Below are 20,104 nucleotides of genomic sequence, written 5' to 3'. Positions count from 1 at the left end.
ATGAGCATCGACTCTCCAGGTCCATGCTAGAAATACAGAGAGTCTGCTGGAGGTTTCACAGTGACTAAAAGCACATTCATGGCCTTGGGTTTTGTGTGGTTTCTGTGTTGTATCTAAACTATCAGCTCAGAGAGGCTGAGGCTCTCCAGAGTGTGTGCATGTGTGTCTGTGGGAGAGTGTCAGTACATAGCCATATCCCTGCTGTTTATCATGGGATCATCCTCAAGGGAAAGAATGCAGTTTGGTGGTTCTTCTACAGCCGTTAAAAGCACAAGTCTGAACCACTGCAGCAAAACTGAAAATTACTAAGTAGAGGGTTAATAAAAAAAAAAAAAAACGAGGATAAACTCCTGTGAACAATGAGTCTTAATCACCATGTATTTGAAAATGAGCACAGTTTCACATATTCCCACTCAAGGCTGGGGGCTGGAGGTGGGCCGCCCACCTCTTATTAGAGGGCATTAACATTGATTTCTATATGAATTTCATGATGTAAATAAGTCTGAACTGGTTGCCTCTATGTCAGCATTGGCCCTTCAAAGTTCAGGAAGATTTAAAACTGTAGATGTTGTGATGAACTATTTTCAACTCATGAAATGCAGATTTTTAAAAACTTGTGTTGTATCACAGTGCACTCATTTAATTTAGTTTGTGGCTCAGAAAACACCTTTACATGTGCAGTACCTCTTTAAACAAGGTCATACATTGTGTCTTAGCAGCACAAGTGGTTATTGTGTGATTTTAATTAGCGACCCGTTTATGCAGATTATATAAACCTTTATGGGCTAATCCAAAGTCAGAAGGCCTCTTGTCATAACAGTTAGTGTTACTGAAACGGATAGGCCCACGCCTGGCATTACTTTGTGTGAGGCTTATGTCATCTCATAGTCTTACTCTTAGCACATTCATAGCAAATCACTGTCAGCATGGCAGACAAAGGGACTAAAGGTTGCCAAAAAGTAGGACCCTGATTACTGACCACATGAGAGTAAGATGTGTGTGTGTCTGTGGGTCTAATGTGTGTTATTGAGGAAAATCACATCGAGTGTTGGCTAGCCAGATTTCTCAGACTTGGTGTTCTCATCTCATTTAGAGGCCGAAAGCAAGAAGGTTCATATTAGTGAAAGATGATGTCATCGCTCTGCTCTTCAGCTCTGCTTCTCCGGTCCAAACTCTCACAGTGGCCGGGAACGCCTATTCCCTCGCTGTTGGTCAAGTTTCTTTAGATAAGTAACTGAAGGCCCTTGTTTTTCCCATCTTGAGGTAAACTGCGAAAAGCAATTAGGGGAAATATTAAGAAATGTCTAAATGTCTGTATTTTCGCTGCAGTTGTTTTAAGACCTCCTCAGACCTTTTCACTGCTGCTATTAGTAATTCTGTTACTGAACAGGAGTGAGAGTCTTACTTTCTCTCTCTCTCACCCCCTTACTTTTTTTGTCAGTCGTTCTTTCTCTTACACAAGCACACAGACAGGCGGAGCATCTGCTTGCCGTCACCAAGGCCTGAGATCAACCTTGAGTCTCTCCAAACAAGATGAACACTTGTACATCAGGGACAAACACTGAGCAAGAAAAACACCAAACAGAAATCCCTTTAGCTGGTTGAAAATGTAGCGAATAACACCTTCAGATATTGAATCCTTGTGAGAGTGTTAGCTTACTTAATAAGTGGAGTCTGCATAGATGTATTTGCTCTTGGCCTCTGTGTGAAAGAGTGACTGACCCTTCCATTTGATACCCTCTCTGTATCAATCAGGAAGACAGATGAAGCAGTCTTAGCTGGCCCCCGAATTCCTCTGCTCCACTTTTTATCAGTAACAGGAAGGGATGATGGAAGCTCTAAAAACAATTGAGCTTTCATTAGGTCACTTTTAAACTATCAAAACTTACTGTACTCAGGAACTGAAGTTGAAATAAAGATTATACATACATATATTAGACTTTTTTTTCACAAAACTCTCCAATGCAATTAATGACATGAACTAAAAATGATCATATCTTCTATTGATTTGGTATTCTTTGTCCAGAGGCCCAGATTCAAAGACAGAAAATGGCCGTGGTTTTGGACTGAAGAGAACCTTCATCAGTCATCTTACATAGGTTTAACACAGGGTTGGCCAAGATGACGAAATGCAGTGGAGCTGTGGTGGCCTTGAGCCTGTTTTCCTAAGGCATGAGTGTATGTGCTGTATATATATTTCTTTCTCTGCCCATCATATGGTGCTGTTAGTGTGAGTAGTGAGGCCAAGATACATCCTTCTGTGTCCTTGCCCTTCAACTGGTGATGGAGTCTGAGCATGACATGAGTCAGACTATGTTCTTTCTTTGTGTGGTTACAGCGTCTAGACAAGCACATGCATACTGATGTCTAAACACACTTCCACACGATGCCAGACATGTGAAAATACCTCTGAACTTACGTTCTGGCTCAGAGCCAGAGTCCGCCTTAATAATGGTTGCCACGGTTGCCCCGCTGAGGACTGTCCGCTGGCAGTCAGGTTGGCAGTCGTACATGTGGCTTGGCTGCCTTTGTTTATTTATCTGAACACAATCCAGGGGCACCATGCCTGCATCCCTCCTGCCTGCCCCTGTCTGCTCAAAAGGGCACCGGCTGCCCTCGGAATAAACCATTAACACTACCAAAAAATAATCTCATTCACTGGATGCTCTCCCAGTCAAAACTGCAACGTTTCACAAGCTCTCTTAGCTTTTATCGTCAAAGAAACAACATAAACTCACAAAATGTCAAGAAAATGAAAATGTATATATATAATATGGCCATTCACCTTCTGAAATTAAGTTTCTCTCTTTTGCTGGACTGAGACGATCTTAATTGGCAAGTTAACTCATTGTAAAACACACTTCCTTCAACCTCGACAGAAACAAAATAAAGCCTTTCTTTGTATTTCCACTGCTCCAGCAATCACCAGCTGCGGTTTAGTCAGAACAAACTCTTAATTCATTGAGTTGGATGTGAAAATATTCTTCACAGGGACCCTATAAAATCTGTTTTAATTTTTTCCAGATTTCTTTTTTTTTTTTTCAAATTCTGTGTTTTCCAATTACATTCTTCAGAATTCTGTCTTTGATGATTTAAACACGTTTTTTCATGAGAAAGACTGTCTAATCATGTGGTGGATGATTTCAACGTTTCAGCAATTCAGTCAGAAATGATTGAAAATGTAATGAACATCACTGAATTTGACGTGACACAACGGGTCTTCTGCAGGACAACCTCCATGTGCAGCTCAAACACAGACCCTGACGGAGGCTACTCACACATCCGGCCAACACTCCTCCCTGTTTGCACTGCTTGACCAGAAACAGGCGTAGCTTTTTCAATTTTCCATCAGAATATCTGACTCCGTTTCACTTCTGGGTGTTTGTTGAAGTGATGACTACATTTCTCTCTCGCTCTCAGAAGATCTGTTCGGCGTGTGTGTGACACCAAGACAGCAGTATAGGTTTTTTTGTGTTCAATCGGCTTATAATTGTGGGGAAAAGCTTGATTTTTAAAATAAATTGCATCCACATGTTGCCAATTTCCTTAATATTCTGTGTTTTACAGTTAAGTCTGTTTTTATGATCAGATTCTGAGAGTCAGTCTGTTTTCTTTGTGGAAGAAATCATAGGGCCCTATATTCCCAATATACCTCCCTCACCTGCCTTGATACTTCAAGGGGAGGAGGACATGAAATGATGTCCAAACATTTATTTCTATAGCCCAATATCACAAATTTGCCTCAAGGAACTTTACAGTAAAAAACCTTTAACAGTGAAATAAATCAAAGAAACCTCAGCAAGAGCTCCAGAGGAGGGATCTGTCTCACGAGACCAGACATGCTATACATGTCCTGTGTACAGAATAGACCGACAAAGCAGAGCGCTGAGAGTACTGAGCAGTGTGATGCTCAGTACTCTCAGTAACCCCAGAAAAAAACAACCTAGCCTGTGGCCTCCAGGTAATTTAAGTTTGAGACCCCTGCTCTTGCTATCCATTTCCCATGAGCAGCTCATATCCACTTTATATCCACCTGCCATGGGTGGCTGACTCATTCTCTGCCCTAGAGTCCTCTTTCGTCTCCAGTTTCCAGGGTCAAGTTGGCACTACACTCTGTAATATGCATTTTGTATGGTTGATGTATGTTTTGGCACGAGACCAGTACTGCAGGGAAGATTGGTAACAGTGTTGTAACAGAGAAAATGATTCAGTTAGCAAGCCAGCTAGAGAGCGCGGGAGATATTGAACAGCACATGAATTTATTCTGTCACCAGAAATGCTACTGTTGTACTGTGTGAGTGTGGTTAGACTGCACTTATTGCTAATTGCTTCACATACTGATTACTTTAGTATAGAGAGAGCATTAGATGACAATCAACCACCTCCACTGTAGCTGTTATAATAACTCTCCCTAATGACATTCACTGCACTGTTCTAAGTGTTAGACTATTGAATTTTCATGACCAGGGAATTTACCATAGTATAGAGCATATTTGTATGAGTATGGACTCAGTATCTTGACTTGGTGGAGGTATCAGAATCAGTGCTGGGAGAGATAAATGACTGGTGCATACCTAATTCTTATGAGAAACCAATTTAGTTTTACCATGATCCTTTCAGTCTGGTGGATGGGCTCAAAAGATAAGTTTGGTAAGACATTTTATAGCACCTGCCTAATCTTTGACTCTTATTTTTTACATCAAGGTTGTCCTTACAGTTTTGTCCAGTTCATGCACATTCAGTTATGTCAGCAGAGAAAGATTTAGAAACTATACACATATCAGCTTTTTTGCAACAGTGATTTTTTTAAAATATAGCAACTGTGATCTCTAAACAGTTATTTTCTGCCTTAAATACTGTACTCTTTCATTATTTGGGTGTGTTTTGTTTAATGTGCCTGACAGAAGGTGTTAAATATTTGAGTATGACTCCCATTCCCCTTTTATTGCCATTGATAAGTTTTAAGTGCCAGATGTGGCAGTGTTCCTGCCGTCTGTGCCACTTAAAGTGCTCGAGGCTTTCAAGACTATTGAATGTTGGGTTTAGGGTTGATGACAAACACAAAGTGCAAGCATTTTCTAATGATTACAATCCTTTAAGAGCTTCATTTGTGATCTGAACCTTTGGCTCCTCTTGGAATCAAATATGTTCCTATTCACCAGCTCTGTGAGGGAGGAACACACTTTAGTGCCATCAGGTACGCTGCCGTATAACTGTCAGTGTTCAAGTGATCTCTGAAGTCTATATTATGGTGGTGTTGGCTGTTGGACTAAAATGAAAGAGTGTTAACAGTATGAGGTAATGCAGTAGTGTGCTGTTATTTATATATATGACATATGGTAAAAGCTTTTCTGTTTTCTGAATATTAAGTATAATATTTGCATTTTATTTATAACTACTTGACATCTGACATTAGACTTACCATCTTAATAAATGTTTTTAATCTTCTTTCCAAATCAACCTGTTTGGTTATTTGTTTTGTGTGGCTTAATTCTCGAAGGTGGTCTTTCCTACATTACCGTGACTAAGGTTGATAAATCAGTGGTTACCATAATTGTGGAAACCAAAACAACGACCATTCGGTGGTCGGTGATGTAATGAAATATGGTCCACATTGTTTTGTTATGATGTAAGGTTCGTCCTGTAGAAGTTACTTTTGTTGAGCAAGACTTTCTTGACAGTAAGACTGTTTATTGAATAACGAAGATGTGAAATTCCACCATTTGCACCAATGTTTGGGCTTTAGGACAAGCATACTCGTGTTACATGAATACATTTAACCTCTACCCTCACTCTGATAGTGCTGGATTCCACATGTATTGCATCAGAGGCTTGTGCTGGTGATAGATAGAGAACGAAGGATGGGAGCAGTGTTACATATATCATTCATGTGATACTTGCTGTTAGGGGATTTAGAAAAGAGCAAGAGAGGAATGGATGCAAAGATAAGGATTAGGTCTGTAAGTAAAAAAACAAAGCCAGAGGGAGACTGTAAGTTACTTAAGCTAAAGTTTGGCAGCCTAAATAAGTTAGCAGTATCCACGTTACATAAGTTGCAATGTGCTGTCAAGGCAAGGTAGGAATGGTTTCCTCATTTGGCTCTTGCAAAAGCTTAAAAGCTTTGAGTTATTTACATAACCTCATGTCTCTGATTAGCATCTCCTGTGCTACACCATTAGGAGCTCCTATCACACTCTGCCAACCAGGATTGGCTTGACTGAAACACGTGAATGTCAGAGTGTCCCAGTACATGAAAGGGGACTATAAGACACTGAATGATGAATAGAACAGACCAGGAAATGAAGTATGTCACTGAAACAGGTCAATATAGCTGAACCCTTTCTACGATTTAGCCCTTTCGTTTCAGACTTAATTACTGAGAGGCAGACAGGAGACCTTCGGTTTAACTGTAAGAGAGAGGAGGACAAGCTGCGACATGACACGTAGCCACGCACATCCAGAGACATTAGATGGATATGCACAAATTCAAGGTCTTTCCCTACTTTGTAATCATGTAAAACAATTGCTGGGGGAATTAAAATTGAAAAATTCTGCACTGTCCTTAGAACATTAAACTCAGTTTTAAGGTGAACTTAAGGTCAATTAGATCTACCGTGCTCAAATCAAAACCTGCATACTGTTGAACACCTCTTTCTTACAAAGGTGATTACTGTGTGACTGCTCTTGGCTGCGATAAAACATACTACATGAAGTAGAGAGCTCTGGGTGTGCATTGTTTCAGAGGAAGAAAAGCATTTGATTTACTGATCCAGACTTTCTGACTTAATAAGGTGTGAGTCTGTGGGTATGTGTGAGGGTGTGAGTGTTGTACACCACGCCTGTCACAAGAGAGTTACAGGATGGAAAATATGGAAGATATGGTTGCAAAAATTGGTGATAGGTGTTGGCCTTACTGTGCATCCAAAACTCCCCCTGCTGGCGGTAAACCAGCCCTGCAGTTTATCTAAGCTTATGAGCCTTGTTGGTAAAAAGGTTAAATGTCCTAACAAACCCAAACAAAAAGAAGAGCCAGATAACAGATACCCCTACCAACCCTCATTTGACAAGTTAGTAAATCTGTGTGAATCCCTGAAGGACTTTTTTGGCTTTATTTCAGCTTCAGTTTGCCTAAATATGAGTGCAATGGAGTGAATGGGTTGAACAGCAAAGCGTTGGAAGCTAATGGATTTGTAACCAGACTGGTATTCTATTCTGCACTACAGCCTGCTTGGTAATTTTTTTGGGTGCAGCCTAAGGTCCCCATTGATTTAACAATAACACATGTTCAAATTGTGGCTTTAGAGAGGAAGCTGCAGGCCTCCAAAACCAATAACTGCTACACGCACTCAGCCACCCACACCACTCCCAAGATCGGGCAATAGTACATGTCTTGAGATGAGTTATTGATTGTTTAAACAACCGCTGAATTGATTTCACGGTGAGCATCATATTGTTTTTATAGACGCACACAACAGAAATATCACGCAGTATCTTTGGGGGTTGGGGTGGCCATCCCTGGATATTTTTGGGTGTGTTTGGATTGCAGGAGGATTAGAGGTAGAATTGATTTGTCTTATCCCTCTGTACAGGCCAAAGTGTTATCTTTAATCAGACTAATAGACTGAACTGTGATGGTAATTAAGAGCTTTTCTCAGGGCATAGCCAACACAGTTTTAAGCAGTTTGTAGGCACAGTGCCAGTTTACACAAGTGAGCACATCGCCCTTAAAAACTAATAACCGATACTGAGTGCTATTTGTCTGGAACTGTAACAATCAGCTGTTTCCTGGAACCAGTCGATTGATCCCCATTACATCCAGTCAGCGCCATTGACCATCCATTAAAACCAGTCACCTCTATTGATCACCCATTACAGATGACCAGGCGGCCCCATTTCCCTACATCTGAGCCCTCTTCGTAGCCACTGACTTTCATTGATCTATGGTTATCTGAGCTGTAAGCTCGTTGGCCTGTATGTGTCTGAAAGCATACTCAGCTCCTCCTACCGACTCCGCCATCTGGAGCGACTATGGTATGGAGGATGCTGGGGGGTAACGCTTAGCAGACACTGAAGATATTGACCTTCTCACAGGTCAACGTCTGCTCTCTGCAGGCAGCACTTTAAACCTATTGAAACAGGGTTCTGCACACATCTTCAGTTTGAGGACAGCAAACAGTAGAGTTAGCTTGGTTTCCTCACTACTGTTTAATTTACCCAGAATGCATTGAATTAGCCACAACCTCCATTCATCCACCATTATTCTATTCTTGGTTCATATATTCATCTGTGGGTTCCTTCCTTCACTTCCTGAAAGTAAGAATTGCTAGAACCCCTGATTGTCTTTTATATAGCAATTTAAATAGAGTCTATTGATTTTTACATTGCCTAAGGTATTGCATTAGGCATCAATCTATGAATGCAAAATTTTGCAGGAAGTAATACAAAGTATTGACGAAAGATTTTCTTGCCCTCTCACTTAACTACCACAATACCTGTGCAATCCATTGTTATGGTACAATTGAACGTGGGGGACAAATTAAAGAAGAACCCTCCATAAATGAGTGAAGAAACATAATAAATGCACATGATTCTCTAAGTGTACCGCATTATACAATTAAGTCATGGCAGGTCACCAGATCTTAACCCAATAAAACCAGGGAGAGTTTGGAACAAACACCACTTTCACCACTGTCATCAGAATATTAAATGAGGGAATATCTTTTGGAAAATGGTGCTCATCCCTCCAATAGCGTCCTAAGACTTGTATGATCTATACCAAGGAGCGCTGCAGCTGTTCTGCGGGCTAGTGACGGCCCAACACTTACTAAGACAGTTATACTTTGGTTTTCCCTTTAATTTGTTGCCCATCTTATGTCAGGTTTGTTGGGATGTTTTACCCCAGCAGTGATGTGCAGTCAGTGGAGATCTACATTAGAGCCACATTTACTAAACCCTTTGTGTCTCAGTTCAGGCCCTTACTATTAATAGGTAGACGCATCGTCCTCAGCACAGTTTGCTTGCCATTAGAGGCGCACTTTGTGTGTGATCAGTCGGTGATATGTGCCGCTCACCATGCATTTTTTTTGAGCCTTTAACAAATCAGCCACTAACTACAGACAGATTGCATGTACAGATTGGATGACTTAACATAAATCAGGCCCCCGGGCCCCAGTAAACATAGAGCTTCCCCAGTAAATGTTGTGTTTCAACAGCATTTACAAAGGAGGAGGAAACCACAGCTAATTTTCAGGCTGGTAGACAAGTATAGATACCCCAGTCACATTTTTAGGTTTGTGCCTGATGGGACCATTTACTGTTTAAATGGTTGGCTCACCCAAATCAGCCAAAAAATAGTTTTCACCCATGCAACCAACAGTTTTAAGTTAATACCAGGTTTTCACATGTCTAAGATTATTGGCTCCGCTTCACTACAACAGGGCCGAATGGAATTTTGTTTGTGTTTCTCACTGAACAGAGAAAAATGACATTAAAAAATTCATCAGCTAAATTTCTTTCTAGAAAGAGTGTCCCATGACTGTGAGTAGTTCACTGAACATACGCTATCATATACACTCAATGGCCAGGTTATTAGGTACACCTAGCTCAACCTACTGCAGTCTAATAAAGCAGTCTTACAATAAATCATGCCTTCATGAAGGTTATCATGTTCAGTTTTTGTTTACTCCTGTTTTATAGAGGCATTGATTCAACTTTATGGCTATTTTGGAAGCTATAGTTTATGATACTGTCAAATTCTGTTGCATCATACTCAGAGCTGTTTATGATATTATACCCAACCCATTCATATCAATGAGGGTAGACTAAATAATAGAAACACCTCTCAATATAACTAAACTGAGCATTATAGCCTTTATGAAGAAGGGTTCATTTCATGGCTGTTGCATTAGTTTTATCCAGCTGCTGTATATAATAAACTGAGAGTATGCTTCTTTGTACTTCTGTGATCTAACCCTCTAATAGGCATCTATTTGTAGTGCCCTCTTCACAGTCACTTCAGAAGGAAATGATATTGTAGTACTGTCCCACAAGGGGAAACCATTATCCCTCTCGACACCTTACAACCTCTCTGATCTTACGTTGTTGACACACATCCGAGCACCAATATGTGTGTTGTGCCCTTTGTGCTAACTGAGTAGAAGCACCCTGGAGTTGATGAATTATCCAGATACCCCATTCCCTGCATAACACCAAATCAAATACATGCTGAATCAGCGAATCATCACGCAGAGTGTTGCTGAATTGCTCCTGGGCCAGTGTGTTAGGCTTGTCCTCGTGCCATCGGTGAGATTAGAAATGTGTTTTAGGTTTAACGGCAGTGTCACGTCAGCATATCCTCCTCATCTGAGGGTTTCGCTAACTTCTGAACCCACCGCCTGATTGTATTGTAGAGTATTTCACAGCTCATTGAGTGCAAAACAGCAATGTCAGGCTATTGCCTTTCATGTTGTCAACTCAAGCACATAGATTGTTCCTGTAGATGCTGCAAATCACATTAGAAAGATGAACGAATTGTTAGGTTTGTTCTCATAAGCCAGGCGTTTTACCTTGCTGCTTTTAACTAAATGAAGCCAAACTATACTGCCAGCTCCTCTAAAACATTTACGAACTGGTCGCAGTTATCCCTCTCATGCTCAAAGCTGCATCCATGATGATTTTGATATCTTAGGACAGATACTGTAGATGGGTACCATGTTATTACAAAGCACCCTTCCTCTTTGGTGAACACAAACAACCGAGCATGGAAAAAAACACTTACCCGCTGCTGGACCGCTCACTGGTCATATATAAATCTGGACTTCGCTTTAAGTACAATCCATTTATCTCTAATATCCTTGCATAAAGTCCTCCTCACCTCTATAATTGGTCTTCCTTCTTGCCCTTGCCCTCTGGTCCCTGTTCCCTGGCACCTGTGTATCCTGACTTTCCCTCTAACAGTCCAGCATGAGAGCGAGAAAGGGACAAGTACTAACAGAGAGAGAGAGAGAGTGGAGAATGGTTGCTTTGGCCCATCAATAGTGGGGGTGGTCTTTCAGCAGACGCACTGTACGCCTGGACAGATGACTCTAACAAATGAGGATGAAGATCTTGGAGTGAGGGATGAAGTGGAAAAGGGGTGCGGTTATGGAATAATAAAAATAAAAAGACCTGGAGAGAATGAGAGGGCAAGAGTGCACTAATATCTCTCATCCATCCATCCATCCATCGTGGCATTGTTTTTTTTTTTTTTCTTTTATATGGTCCTTGACTATAATGACCCCAAGGAAGAGTTGTAGAGGAAAAATAACCAACAACGAGGGAAGTGTGTGATGATAGATTGAAAGATTGGGTGATTACAGTGAAATGGGAAATTAGAGGATGAGGCAGAAAATCTGGCGTCAGGTGGTGTCCTTTTTTTGCTGCTGGCCTGCAGCAGCAACCCACTGTGGTCGGTCAGAAACATGTTGAAGTGCTGAAATACTGTCATTTGTTTTTGTTTTGTTTTTGTTTTTTTAAGTGGTCAGTGCTTTAGTATAATACACGCCTGAAAAATGATACTGCATGCACACGAGCAGAATGTGGAGAACAGGAAAACCGACTTATTTCAACTCAGGAATGTTAATGTGTGGCTGCCCCCCCGCCCTGGACCACATCATTTAGACAGCCTAAATTAGCTACTTTTGCAGTGTTATGTATTTACAGTTTGTTTGGTTTGTTTAAAAGTAAAATTTAATAAAGGCTAAAAATTATTTAACCGCATTAGTGTCAATATTGGATTTTAACTACCAGCAACGGTGGCTTTGCACACATTTACCCTTGCAGCCAATGGTTTATTGACTCTTCCATATTTTACATCTTGAGTGGTTTTTTGACACTTCTGACACGTGGGATATTGTCTCATTACAAAATATGTAGCAGAGCATATATTGGACGTAGTATTAATTCACCCTTAGCTGCCTGTTTCTTAAAGTGAATCATCCTGTTTCATCTTTTGCTATACGCATTGGAAAGGTTCATCTTCCAAGTAGGGGTAGTAATTTAGATTATCTGCTACTAAGTTGATATAGGTCCATTTTGTTGTAGCCCTTATGCTTAGATTGTTTTCTTTAAGACGGGTTATATGAACATTTTTGGACATGCTCCAAAAGGTGTAGTCTTCATGGTGTGTCTGTTGGTGTAAAAACTATGTGGGACACTTGTGTCGAACCCTTGAGAATAACTGTGAGTGTGCTTCTTGGCAGAAATTACAGCTCTGAGGTTTTTCCAACGACTTGAAACTACTGCGTGAGACCATAAACTCATTAGGAAACTTGTTTACTGAAGTAATAAATCAAATGAGAAGTTGGGTCATTTTCTCATAAGCTTTGCAACCAGCAGAGTTGCCCCCTGCTGGCCATTAGAATAAATGCAGGTTTAAAGCATTTCCACATTGGCTTCTCTTTCAGATCCAGAAGTGTCGTCCACATATTACACCGCCCGTGGTTGAGCCAGTGAATCTTGTAGCACTTCTGGCCACACCCCCAGTGAATGAGGTCACAGCAGTTGTTTTCCATTCGTGGTTAATGATATAACCTGTTCTGATGCTACTGGTTTTGACAAGAAGCACAGCATGCTTCAAATTTCAACCCATACAGCGACACATGCAGATTTCTCTGAAATCTCATAGACGTTAAGTAGTCATTCGTCACCACACTCAAACTTTGGTTCTTACAGATACTTGTGACAGATCTGATCCTTGTCCACATAATAAAGAAAAGAAGCATTGACGTCGGCTGTTGTTTGATATTGAAGGTCCACAGGGAGAACTACAAAGCAGAAGTGCTGATATTTGAAAAGTGCACATACAGGAAGGACACTGCAATGAAACCCACAGACTTACTGCCAAGTTCACCCCGGCATCTGTTTTTTAAAGCTAAAGTATTTTGAACAAGCATGCATATACGCCAGAGGGTCTGAGCATGACCTCATAGCATGAGATGAGAGGTATGCACGGAGAAGTGGTAGCAACAGAGAGGCTAAATATAACCAGATGCGTGGATTGAGGTCTGCTGCATCGTTGTTATCTCAGGGAAAGTTTGTGTATTTCTGCTTTTCTGTGGTGACTGAAATGTGCTGCCTGGACTCTCACACCCCATGAGCAACCTAAACAGTCCAGGAAATAATGTGCCGACGGCAAACCTCTGGTACGGGGGCCAGACTATGGAAACAGATTTCAACTCCATATGCTTGTGTCCATGGGGAGTACGTCTGTTTTTAAGATGGCATTGTAGTTAGACGTACCCCAATGTGAAATGTGTTCTCAGCCCTGTGTTGCCTCTTAATAAGTCATCTTGCACTAAGTTACCCCTGAATCCAGACCCGTAATGAGGAAATTTCTCCCTCTTTTTCTCCAGATCCATCTGAGGCAGAGGAGGAGACGCAAGAGAAGCAGCCAACAGAAAAACCAAACACACAGACAAAACCAGAGAAGAGGAAGAGGTTAACAGAGAAAACAGTTAAGGCCAAGAAGAAGAAGAAAAACAGCAAACAGGTATTATAGTGTTATGGCCTTCAGAGGGTTTTTACAGAGCATAATTAGAAAGCTGTTTTCTTCCAACCCGCTCTGTGGACATTGCCAGGATATTATTCTGTTAGACTGAATAGATATCAGGAAATGCATCAAATTAATAGCACAAAATCTGCCTGTAACACTGTATTAAAAATACCAATGTGATGTATTGGCAACCCTTTTGATAAACAATTACCTGTCATTATTTAAATTCATTTTCAAGCAGAAATGTCAGACATTTTCTGGTTCCGGTGTTGCCATTGTGAGGGTTTGCTGCTTTTTCCTGTTTTAAGTCATTTGTAAATAGAATATCTTTAATGTTTAGACTGTTGGTGCGATCCAACAAAGCAGCTGTAGCTTGTAGATCTGTTGATGTCATCGCAGCATGTGGATGGATTTTGAATCAGGTTTAATACAGTACATACTGCACAGATTTGATCTGCTTAATTATGATGGAACGGCTCTTCCTTTTTTTTTTGCTCCTGAGGATTATTCAGAACTAATTTCTCGAGTTCATAATTTAAAATGCACTCAAAGCACTAGTTAATACTAACACACATACAAGCACTTTGCCTGAATTGTGTGTTCTGCATGTGTCATTTTCCACAGAACGAGTGTGTTATTCCTCAGAAGAGCGAGAAAGAGGATGAAAAGTCAACTAAACTTAAAAAAAAGAGGAAGGTGAGTGTGGTGACACCTGCTGTTGTAAAGAGGGATGACAGTCACTGGTTTTTGTCTGTCAATGTTAATTCTACATATGACATGTTTTGTTGACCAGAAGAAGAAGACGATTACAGATGTCTTGTCCTCTTCCGAGCCGAAACCTGGCTGTCCGGCAGACCTGCAGAGCCTGGTTACACAGTACTTTTCAGACAAGCGCTCTGTGATCGAGCAGGAGGAGCTGAAATTGTCGGGTGAGTCGGGGCGAGTCCCCTTTAACACCAGAGTTCAGTTAATATCTGCTGATCTGTTGATTCACCGAGGTCACCTCTGCCCTCCCGCATCTTCCAGACTCCTGCTTCCTGTCCAGTAACGACTTGTCGCACACCCTCTCCTCATACCTGAAACAGGGTGAGTGGCATTTTTAACTAAAATCCTCTGTCAGCTCATCACTTTTGAACACACGTTCATTTCCTCTTGTCTGTGTTATTCCTAGTGTGTCCCAAGTGGGCCAAGCTTCAAAAGCAGCATACCGAAAAAGGCTCCGTGGTCCTGCTCATCGTCTGTAGCTCTGCTCTGCGAACCATTGAGCTCATCAAGTAAGTGGCACGCCAGCGGTCTTTGTTGAATTTCCGACCCCATGCCTTTTTAGGTTTGTTTTCATGAGTTGCTGTTTGTCCCGTGTCGTCCCCAGGCAGCTCACAGCCTTCAAGGGTGGAGCCAAAGCAATAAAACTTTTTGCGAAACATATCAAGGTACCGGAGATGATTTCCCAGTCACGATGTCCATCATGTAGCACGAGGATTGTGCCACAATGACTGGTTTTCTCAACAGTTCTCTGTCTCTTGTCTGCACAGATTGAGGAGCAGGTGAAGCAGCTTCAGAAGGGGGTCACTCATATAGGAGTGGGGACACCTGGCAGGATCAATGCTCTTATTGAGAAAGGTCAGCGTTCGCATTATGGTCCTACTGTTTAACTTCAAAGCGTTTGACGTCTTGTTCTTGTATGAAAACTCCTATTTTTGTTCAGAGGGTTTGAACTTGCGGGCCTTGAGACACCTGGTTCTGGACTGGAACTGGAGGGACCAGAAGCTCCGAAGGATGGTGGACATTCCTGAGGTGAGCTACTGCCCCCTGCTGGGCTGAAAAGATAGTGAAATCATGCTGTGTAATCAGTCAAAACAAACTAATTAACTATTTGATATTTTAAGTAGGAAACATTGTTTAAGCTTTTGAAGTACTAATTTGTATATTCACAGATTCTGAATCTGGAGGTAGATGTAGCTGTAAGAATCTAATGATTATTGAACTTCTTTGTGGAAATCAGACATCGATTATTAAGTATTTTTACCATATATGCCTTACAATCTTTTTTCCAGCAACTCTACATTTCTATGTTATATCTCATACAGTACGCACATGTCTGTTCCAGGTCAAACTGGACTTTATGAAGCTGCTGGAGAGCGGCACCCTGAAAGCTTGCAAAGAAGACAAAGTGAAAATTGGCCTTTTTTAACTCTGCATTGTACAGCGTGCTGATAATCCACACGACGGCTCGATGTTTAAAGCTCCACACTGATGTTCCTCACAACACGCTGAAGGGGCCTCATCCTGTTTGTTTTCCCTTCGTGTCAGTGTGAAATCTGTGCTGTGCTTTGACTATTTTCAGAGGCCTCATCAAATGTGCGGTGTTGTTTGTTCGCTCTTGTCGTCCAATGCGATGTCCCAGTGTGATGGATTGAATAAACGGACTCAGAATGAAACCAGCATCCTTCTGTTTGTTTAGTCTGACCTTGGGAAGTCCCTCCTACTGAGAATGTGAGGTCATGAGTTTACTTGCCCACCAGGAAGTCCCATTTATCATAACATCCTTTTGATAGAGCATTTTAAAGCAGCATGAAGGGGACACAGAACTAGCAGATTAGCTCCCACAGCAAATTAGCATCAAGATATAAAATAGCCTTCTGTGTCACTTTGATGTGAACCAACAGAAAGTTGTGTTTGTCTCGTAGGAAGGAAGCAGCGAACCATGAACCATGAAGAAAAAAATGGACGCAACAGAAAACAGAAAGAGGTAGTTAGGTAAAGGATTGTGGTTAATAAGTAACAGGCCACAACGGTCTCCCTGCCCTGCAAGGCCTGCTGGGAAAATCTCTTGGCAAGCAGACGTGTGTGTGTGTGTTTGTGTGTGTGGGCGCAGAGAGATACCGCTGAAATAAAGAACAGGAAGAGGAGATAGAGCAGCACCTTCTCTGACACGTCTTGCCTCTAAAGCTCTCCAAGTTCCTCTTCCCTCCCCAAGCGAAGGCACCTCTAATGGGCAAAGTGAAGGGCAGCCCTGGCCCCTCAGCTCGGAGGCCGGACAACTCGGCTTTCAAACAGCAGAGGCTGCCTGCCTGGTCTCCCATGCTAACAGCTAACACCGTGCTGCCGTTCTTCTACTTTATGGCTTTGATATGCATGCTGCTGGGAGTATGGCTGCTTATCACAGTGCAGCGCACACAGGAACTGAAGGTGAGTGTTTGTGTGTTTCTGGAAATTGTTTGCTTATTTGGTCATTTTTTTGTTTTGTTTTTGATCTGTGGAAATATTGTAGTAAAATGCCCAAACAGTATATGTGTAAAAGAGAGAGAGAGAGAGAAAGAGACTGAATGCCCTTGTGTGCAATAAAAAAGGGAGTGACAGACAGGAGAAAGATCCAGGAAGAGTTGACTCAGTTTACTTTGCTCTTTAATGAACTGTCTCCTGTCTTCTCAGATGGACTACACCGAGGCCGGCACATGCAATAGTTGTTTTGAAAAGCGAAAAAATGTGAGCAAGGCAGCTGAAACCTGCAGCTGCACGGTGGTGTTTCCCATTAAGAGCGCATTCAAGGTAACAATCGCTTACACACAACAGAGTGACAAAACTCTCTCCTCATGAGGTCCACTTACGAGCTTTTTCTAGAGATGGAAATAGCGCATGCGTGCTTGACAGCTTAGAAAAAGCTTGTAAGTGACTGATGGAGATGAGATTGCTTTGTCAGACTGCTTTATTCCAAAACTGTTGCATGCAGCATTTTCAGCGCTTTCATTTGTGTGAAGTGTGAAGCTTAAAGTCGGTCAGAGACAGAATTCAGCCTGACCAGTCTCAGCGTTTCTGTTTGTTCACCCACTGCACCCTGCCGCTGTTCCAGGGAGACGTCTTTTTCTACTATGGCCTCCGAAACTTCCATCAGAACCTCCGGAGATACATGGACTCCAGAGATGATGCACAGATGGTCGGCAGGAAGAAAAACTTAAAGGTGGCTCCACAATTCTTTTGTTGTATTACTTCATCACAGTAACACAAGTGCCCCTTTTTGTCCTGAGTGAGTGCAATACTACAACGTAAAAATACTCTCGTACAAGTAAATCCTGCATTCAAACTCTCACTCAAGGAAGAATGTGTAAGTAACAGCTAACTATTTAAAATATCAAAAATAAAAGCAGTATTTAAGCAGCAAAGTGGCCCCTTAGTGTTATCATAATTTCAATTAGATGAATAGATGAATCACTGTGAATGCAGCATTTTAATATTGTAGTCAGTGAAGCTAATTTTAGTTATTTGATGTACTGTTGGGTGGTATGATTTAAATAAAATAAGAATAAATTGTAAACTAGTCACAATTTGCATGTAAAACCTGAATCTGTAGAGTAACCAGTAAAGTACAGCTGCCATAAAAAGTAAAGTAGATAACATTAAATGTTATTATATGAAATAATCTTCCTGAGTGTGTCCATGAACGTTGCTTCCTGTTCAGAGCCCCAGCTCTTACTGCATGCCCTTTACACATGACCAAAATGGACTCCCCATCGCCCCCTGTGGTGCTGTGGCCAACAGTATGTTCAACGGTAAGCTCCACTCACGTCACACGTCATCAGTCACCACGTCCACCTTCCTCCCCCCTCCTCTTAACCCACATCTGTTCTCCCAGACTCCTTCACTCTGAACTATCACAGACCCGGCGGTGGCACAGTTCGGGTCCCTCTGCTGCGGGGGGGCATCACCTGGTACACGGACAAAAACATCAAGTTCCGCAACCCAGCGACGGGCAACCTGACTCTGGCTCAAGTGTTTGAAGGTAACCTCGATGTACGCCAGAATCAGCATTTGATGTTTTAGTCAGTACTCCAGTATCGCAGACATCATTTGTCGTGTCTGGTTTGTGATCGCTTCATAGGCACAGCGCAGCCTCCGTACTGGCAGAGGCCCGTGTATGACCTCGATCCCCTGGACCCGACCAACAACGGCTTCATCAATGATGACCTCATCGTATGGATGAGAGAGGCAGCCTTCCCCAACTTCAAGAAGCTCTATGGGGTTTTAAACCGAGCCAACGAGCTCTTCACTGACGGTCTGCCAGCTGGGAATTATACTATCGACATAGTCTACAGTATCCTTTCCCTGCTGTGTCTTTCGTGGGAACCTTGGCGTGGGTTAAACTAGGTCACACGTGTCCCATTGTGTGCATTTGTTTCTTTGTCTTATCTGCTGTTAAACACAAGCGATGGACGGGGGCTATTTTAAGACCACTGTGTTCCATTGAGCTTCTCTTAATGATCGCCTTCTTTTAGCCTTGACCTCTGCCTCCCCAGACTTCCCTGTGCAGTACTTCCAGGGCAGAAAGGAAGTCATTCTGACCACGCTGACCTGGTTCGGAGGTCAGAACCATTTCCTGCCCATCGCTTACCTAGTAACCAGCAGCCTGATCCTACTCATAGCCATCATCCTCACGGTGGTCTGGTGGAAGTTCGGGAAGAATGGGAGGAACATGGTGGAATGAAGGGTAAGAGGTGCGCCGGCACGGTGAAGAACAAGCAGCTGAAATGTGATAATTGTCGCGCTGCTTAGCAGCTGTTTCAAAGAGACATCTGAAATGACGAGAATATTGATGTGAGCAAATGAAGCTAAGGAGAAGGGTTCAAAAATAATGTTCATTTGGTGCAATACCAAATGTGCTGGAAAACCAAAGAAGAATTAAGTTTGACATCTGTGAAATTACTTTCTACAAAGTGACCCTCGCGTTAGCGCTTTTATTGTGATGACATTGCTCTGAACGGCCCCCTGACGGCTGGCTGCGTCAGCACAGGCTTCAAGCTTCCTTTACATGTTGATTTTACTCTGCGTTTTTTAATACACACCATTTTGTTCATGCACTGTTAATATTTATTAATATAATTGTGATATAATTTATCGATTATTTAATGAACAATCCAATCTCTATGGCTGTAAGGCTTCATTAATGTCTGTTAATCCAAAGTAGAAGAACACCTGTCAGATGAGCCCTGCGATGCTAATCCAGAAGAGTGAATAAATTTGTAATGTTGTGGACAAGGTTTTTAATTACAGCACGATTAAGTGAAGCCAGGGCAGCCAGTGTTGGAATATGGAAGCATATATGGTAAAAATTATGCTTTTATACATTAAAACAAAACTAAGAGTCTGCAGCCATGCTAGCAGCTGCACTGCTTTCAACTTCGTGCTGAAAATGCAAACATTTGCTCATTAGTGCCTTTCTCAAAGTACAGCTGAAAGTGATGCGATGCAGTCAAAAATATAAATTTGGGTGATGGCGCTTGATGAATCACCAAAAATGATTTCAGTTCATGCTGAGGGGAACGTATTTCTGTCCAGACTTTTTGTGGGAATCCTCCCAGCTGAGATATTTCAGCGTGGACAGAAGTGGTGGACCGGCTGATCCCTGCAGCCAGGCCGCTAGCATGGCTAAAAATCAAACTGATTTTTGAGCAAGGAAAAGATGCTAAACTCTCACACTTGAATTACCTGTACTTGAAGTGGAATCATGAAATCTGTAAATGTCAGCTGCAGGTGTGTGTAGGAACAATCATTTGTACTGTCTGTTATGGTCTATAATAT

At 41.9% G+C, this 20,104-nt stretch overlaps 2 protein-coding genes across 2 annotated transcripts; both read left to right on the top strand.

The window, feature by feature from the left end:
- The first annotated feature begins 13,232 nt into the window (after positions 1-13,232).
- Positions 13,233-15,952, top strand: cmss1 (cms1 ribosomal small subunit homolog). The gene is made up of 10 exons (XM_041951037.1): positions 13,233-13,239; positions 13,392-13,528; positions 14,156-14,227; positions 14,325-14,460; positions 14,558-14,617; positions 14,703-14,805; positions 14,901-14,961; positions 15,064-15,151; positions 15,237-15,325; positions 15,639-15,952. The coding sequence occupies exons 1-10, from the start codon at positions 13,233-13,235 to the stop codon at positions 15,720-15,722; spliced, it is 837 nt and encodes a 278-aa protein (XP_041806971.1). The 3' UTR covers positions 15,723-15,952.
- Positions 15,953-16,102: 150 nt separating this feature from the next.
- On the top strand, positions 16,103-19,554 carry tmem30c (transmembrane protein 30C). Its single transcript, XM_041950343.1, has 7 exons — positions 16,103-16,720; positions 16,964-17,080; positions 17,382-17,489; positions 17,988-18,078; positions 18,162-18,308; positions 18,408-18,620; positions 18,823-19,554. The coding sequence occupies exons 1-7, from the start codon at positions 16,523-16,525 to the stop codon at positions 19,008-19,010; spliced, it is 1,062 nt and encodes a 353-aa protein (XP_041806277.1). The 5' UTR covers positions 16,103-16,522; the 3' UTR covers positions 19,011-19,554.
- Positions 19,555-20,104: the final 550 nt, after the last annotated feature.

This window comes from Chelmon rostratus, chromosome 13 (genome assembly GCF_017976325.1).
Source record: "Chelmon rostratus isolate fCheRos1 chromosome 13, fCheRos1.pri, whole genome shotgun sequence".
Taxonomy (NCBI): Eukaryota; Metazoa; Chordata; class Actinopteri; order Chaetodontiformes; family Chaetodontidae; genus Chelmon; species Chelmon rostratus.
The sequence above is the reverse complement of the archived record's forward strand: the minus strand, read 5'-3'. Positions and strand labels throughout refer to the sequence as shown.

Excerpts from the sequence above, each read along its gene's own strand:
- cmss1 (XM_041951037.1), top strand. Across the intron at positions 13,529-14,155 it reads AGAAGAAAAACAGCAAACAG|AACGAGTGTGTTATTCCTCA; the intron begins GTATTATAGTGT and ends CATTTTCCACAG. Across the intron at positions 14,618-14,702 it reads CTCCTCATACCTGAAACAGG|TGTGTCCCAAGTGGGCCAAG; the intron begins GTGAGTGGCATT and ends TGTTATTCCTAG.
- tmem30c (XM_041950343.1), top strand. The coding sequence starts at position 16,523 with ATGGGCAAAGTGAAGGGCAGCCCTGGCCCCTCAGCTCGGAGGCCGGAC. Across the intron at positions 16,721-16,963 it reads AGCGCACACAGGAACTGAAG|ATGGACTACACCGAGGCCGG; the intron begins GTGAGTGTTTGT and ends CTGTCTTCTCAG. Across the intron at positions 18,621-18,822 it reads TACTATCGACATAGTCTACA|ACTTCCCTGTGCAGTACTTC; the intron begins GTATCCTTTCCC and ends CTGCCTCCCCAG.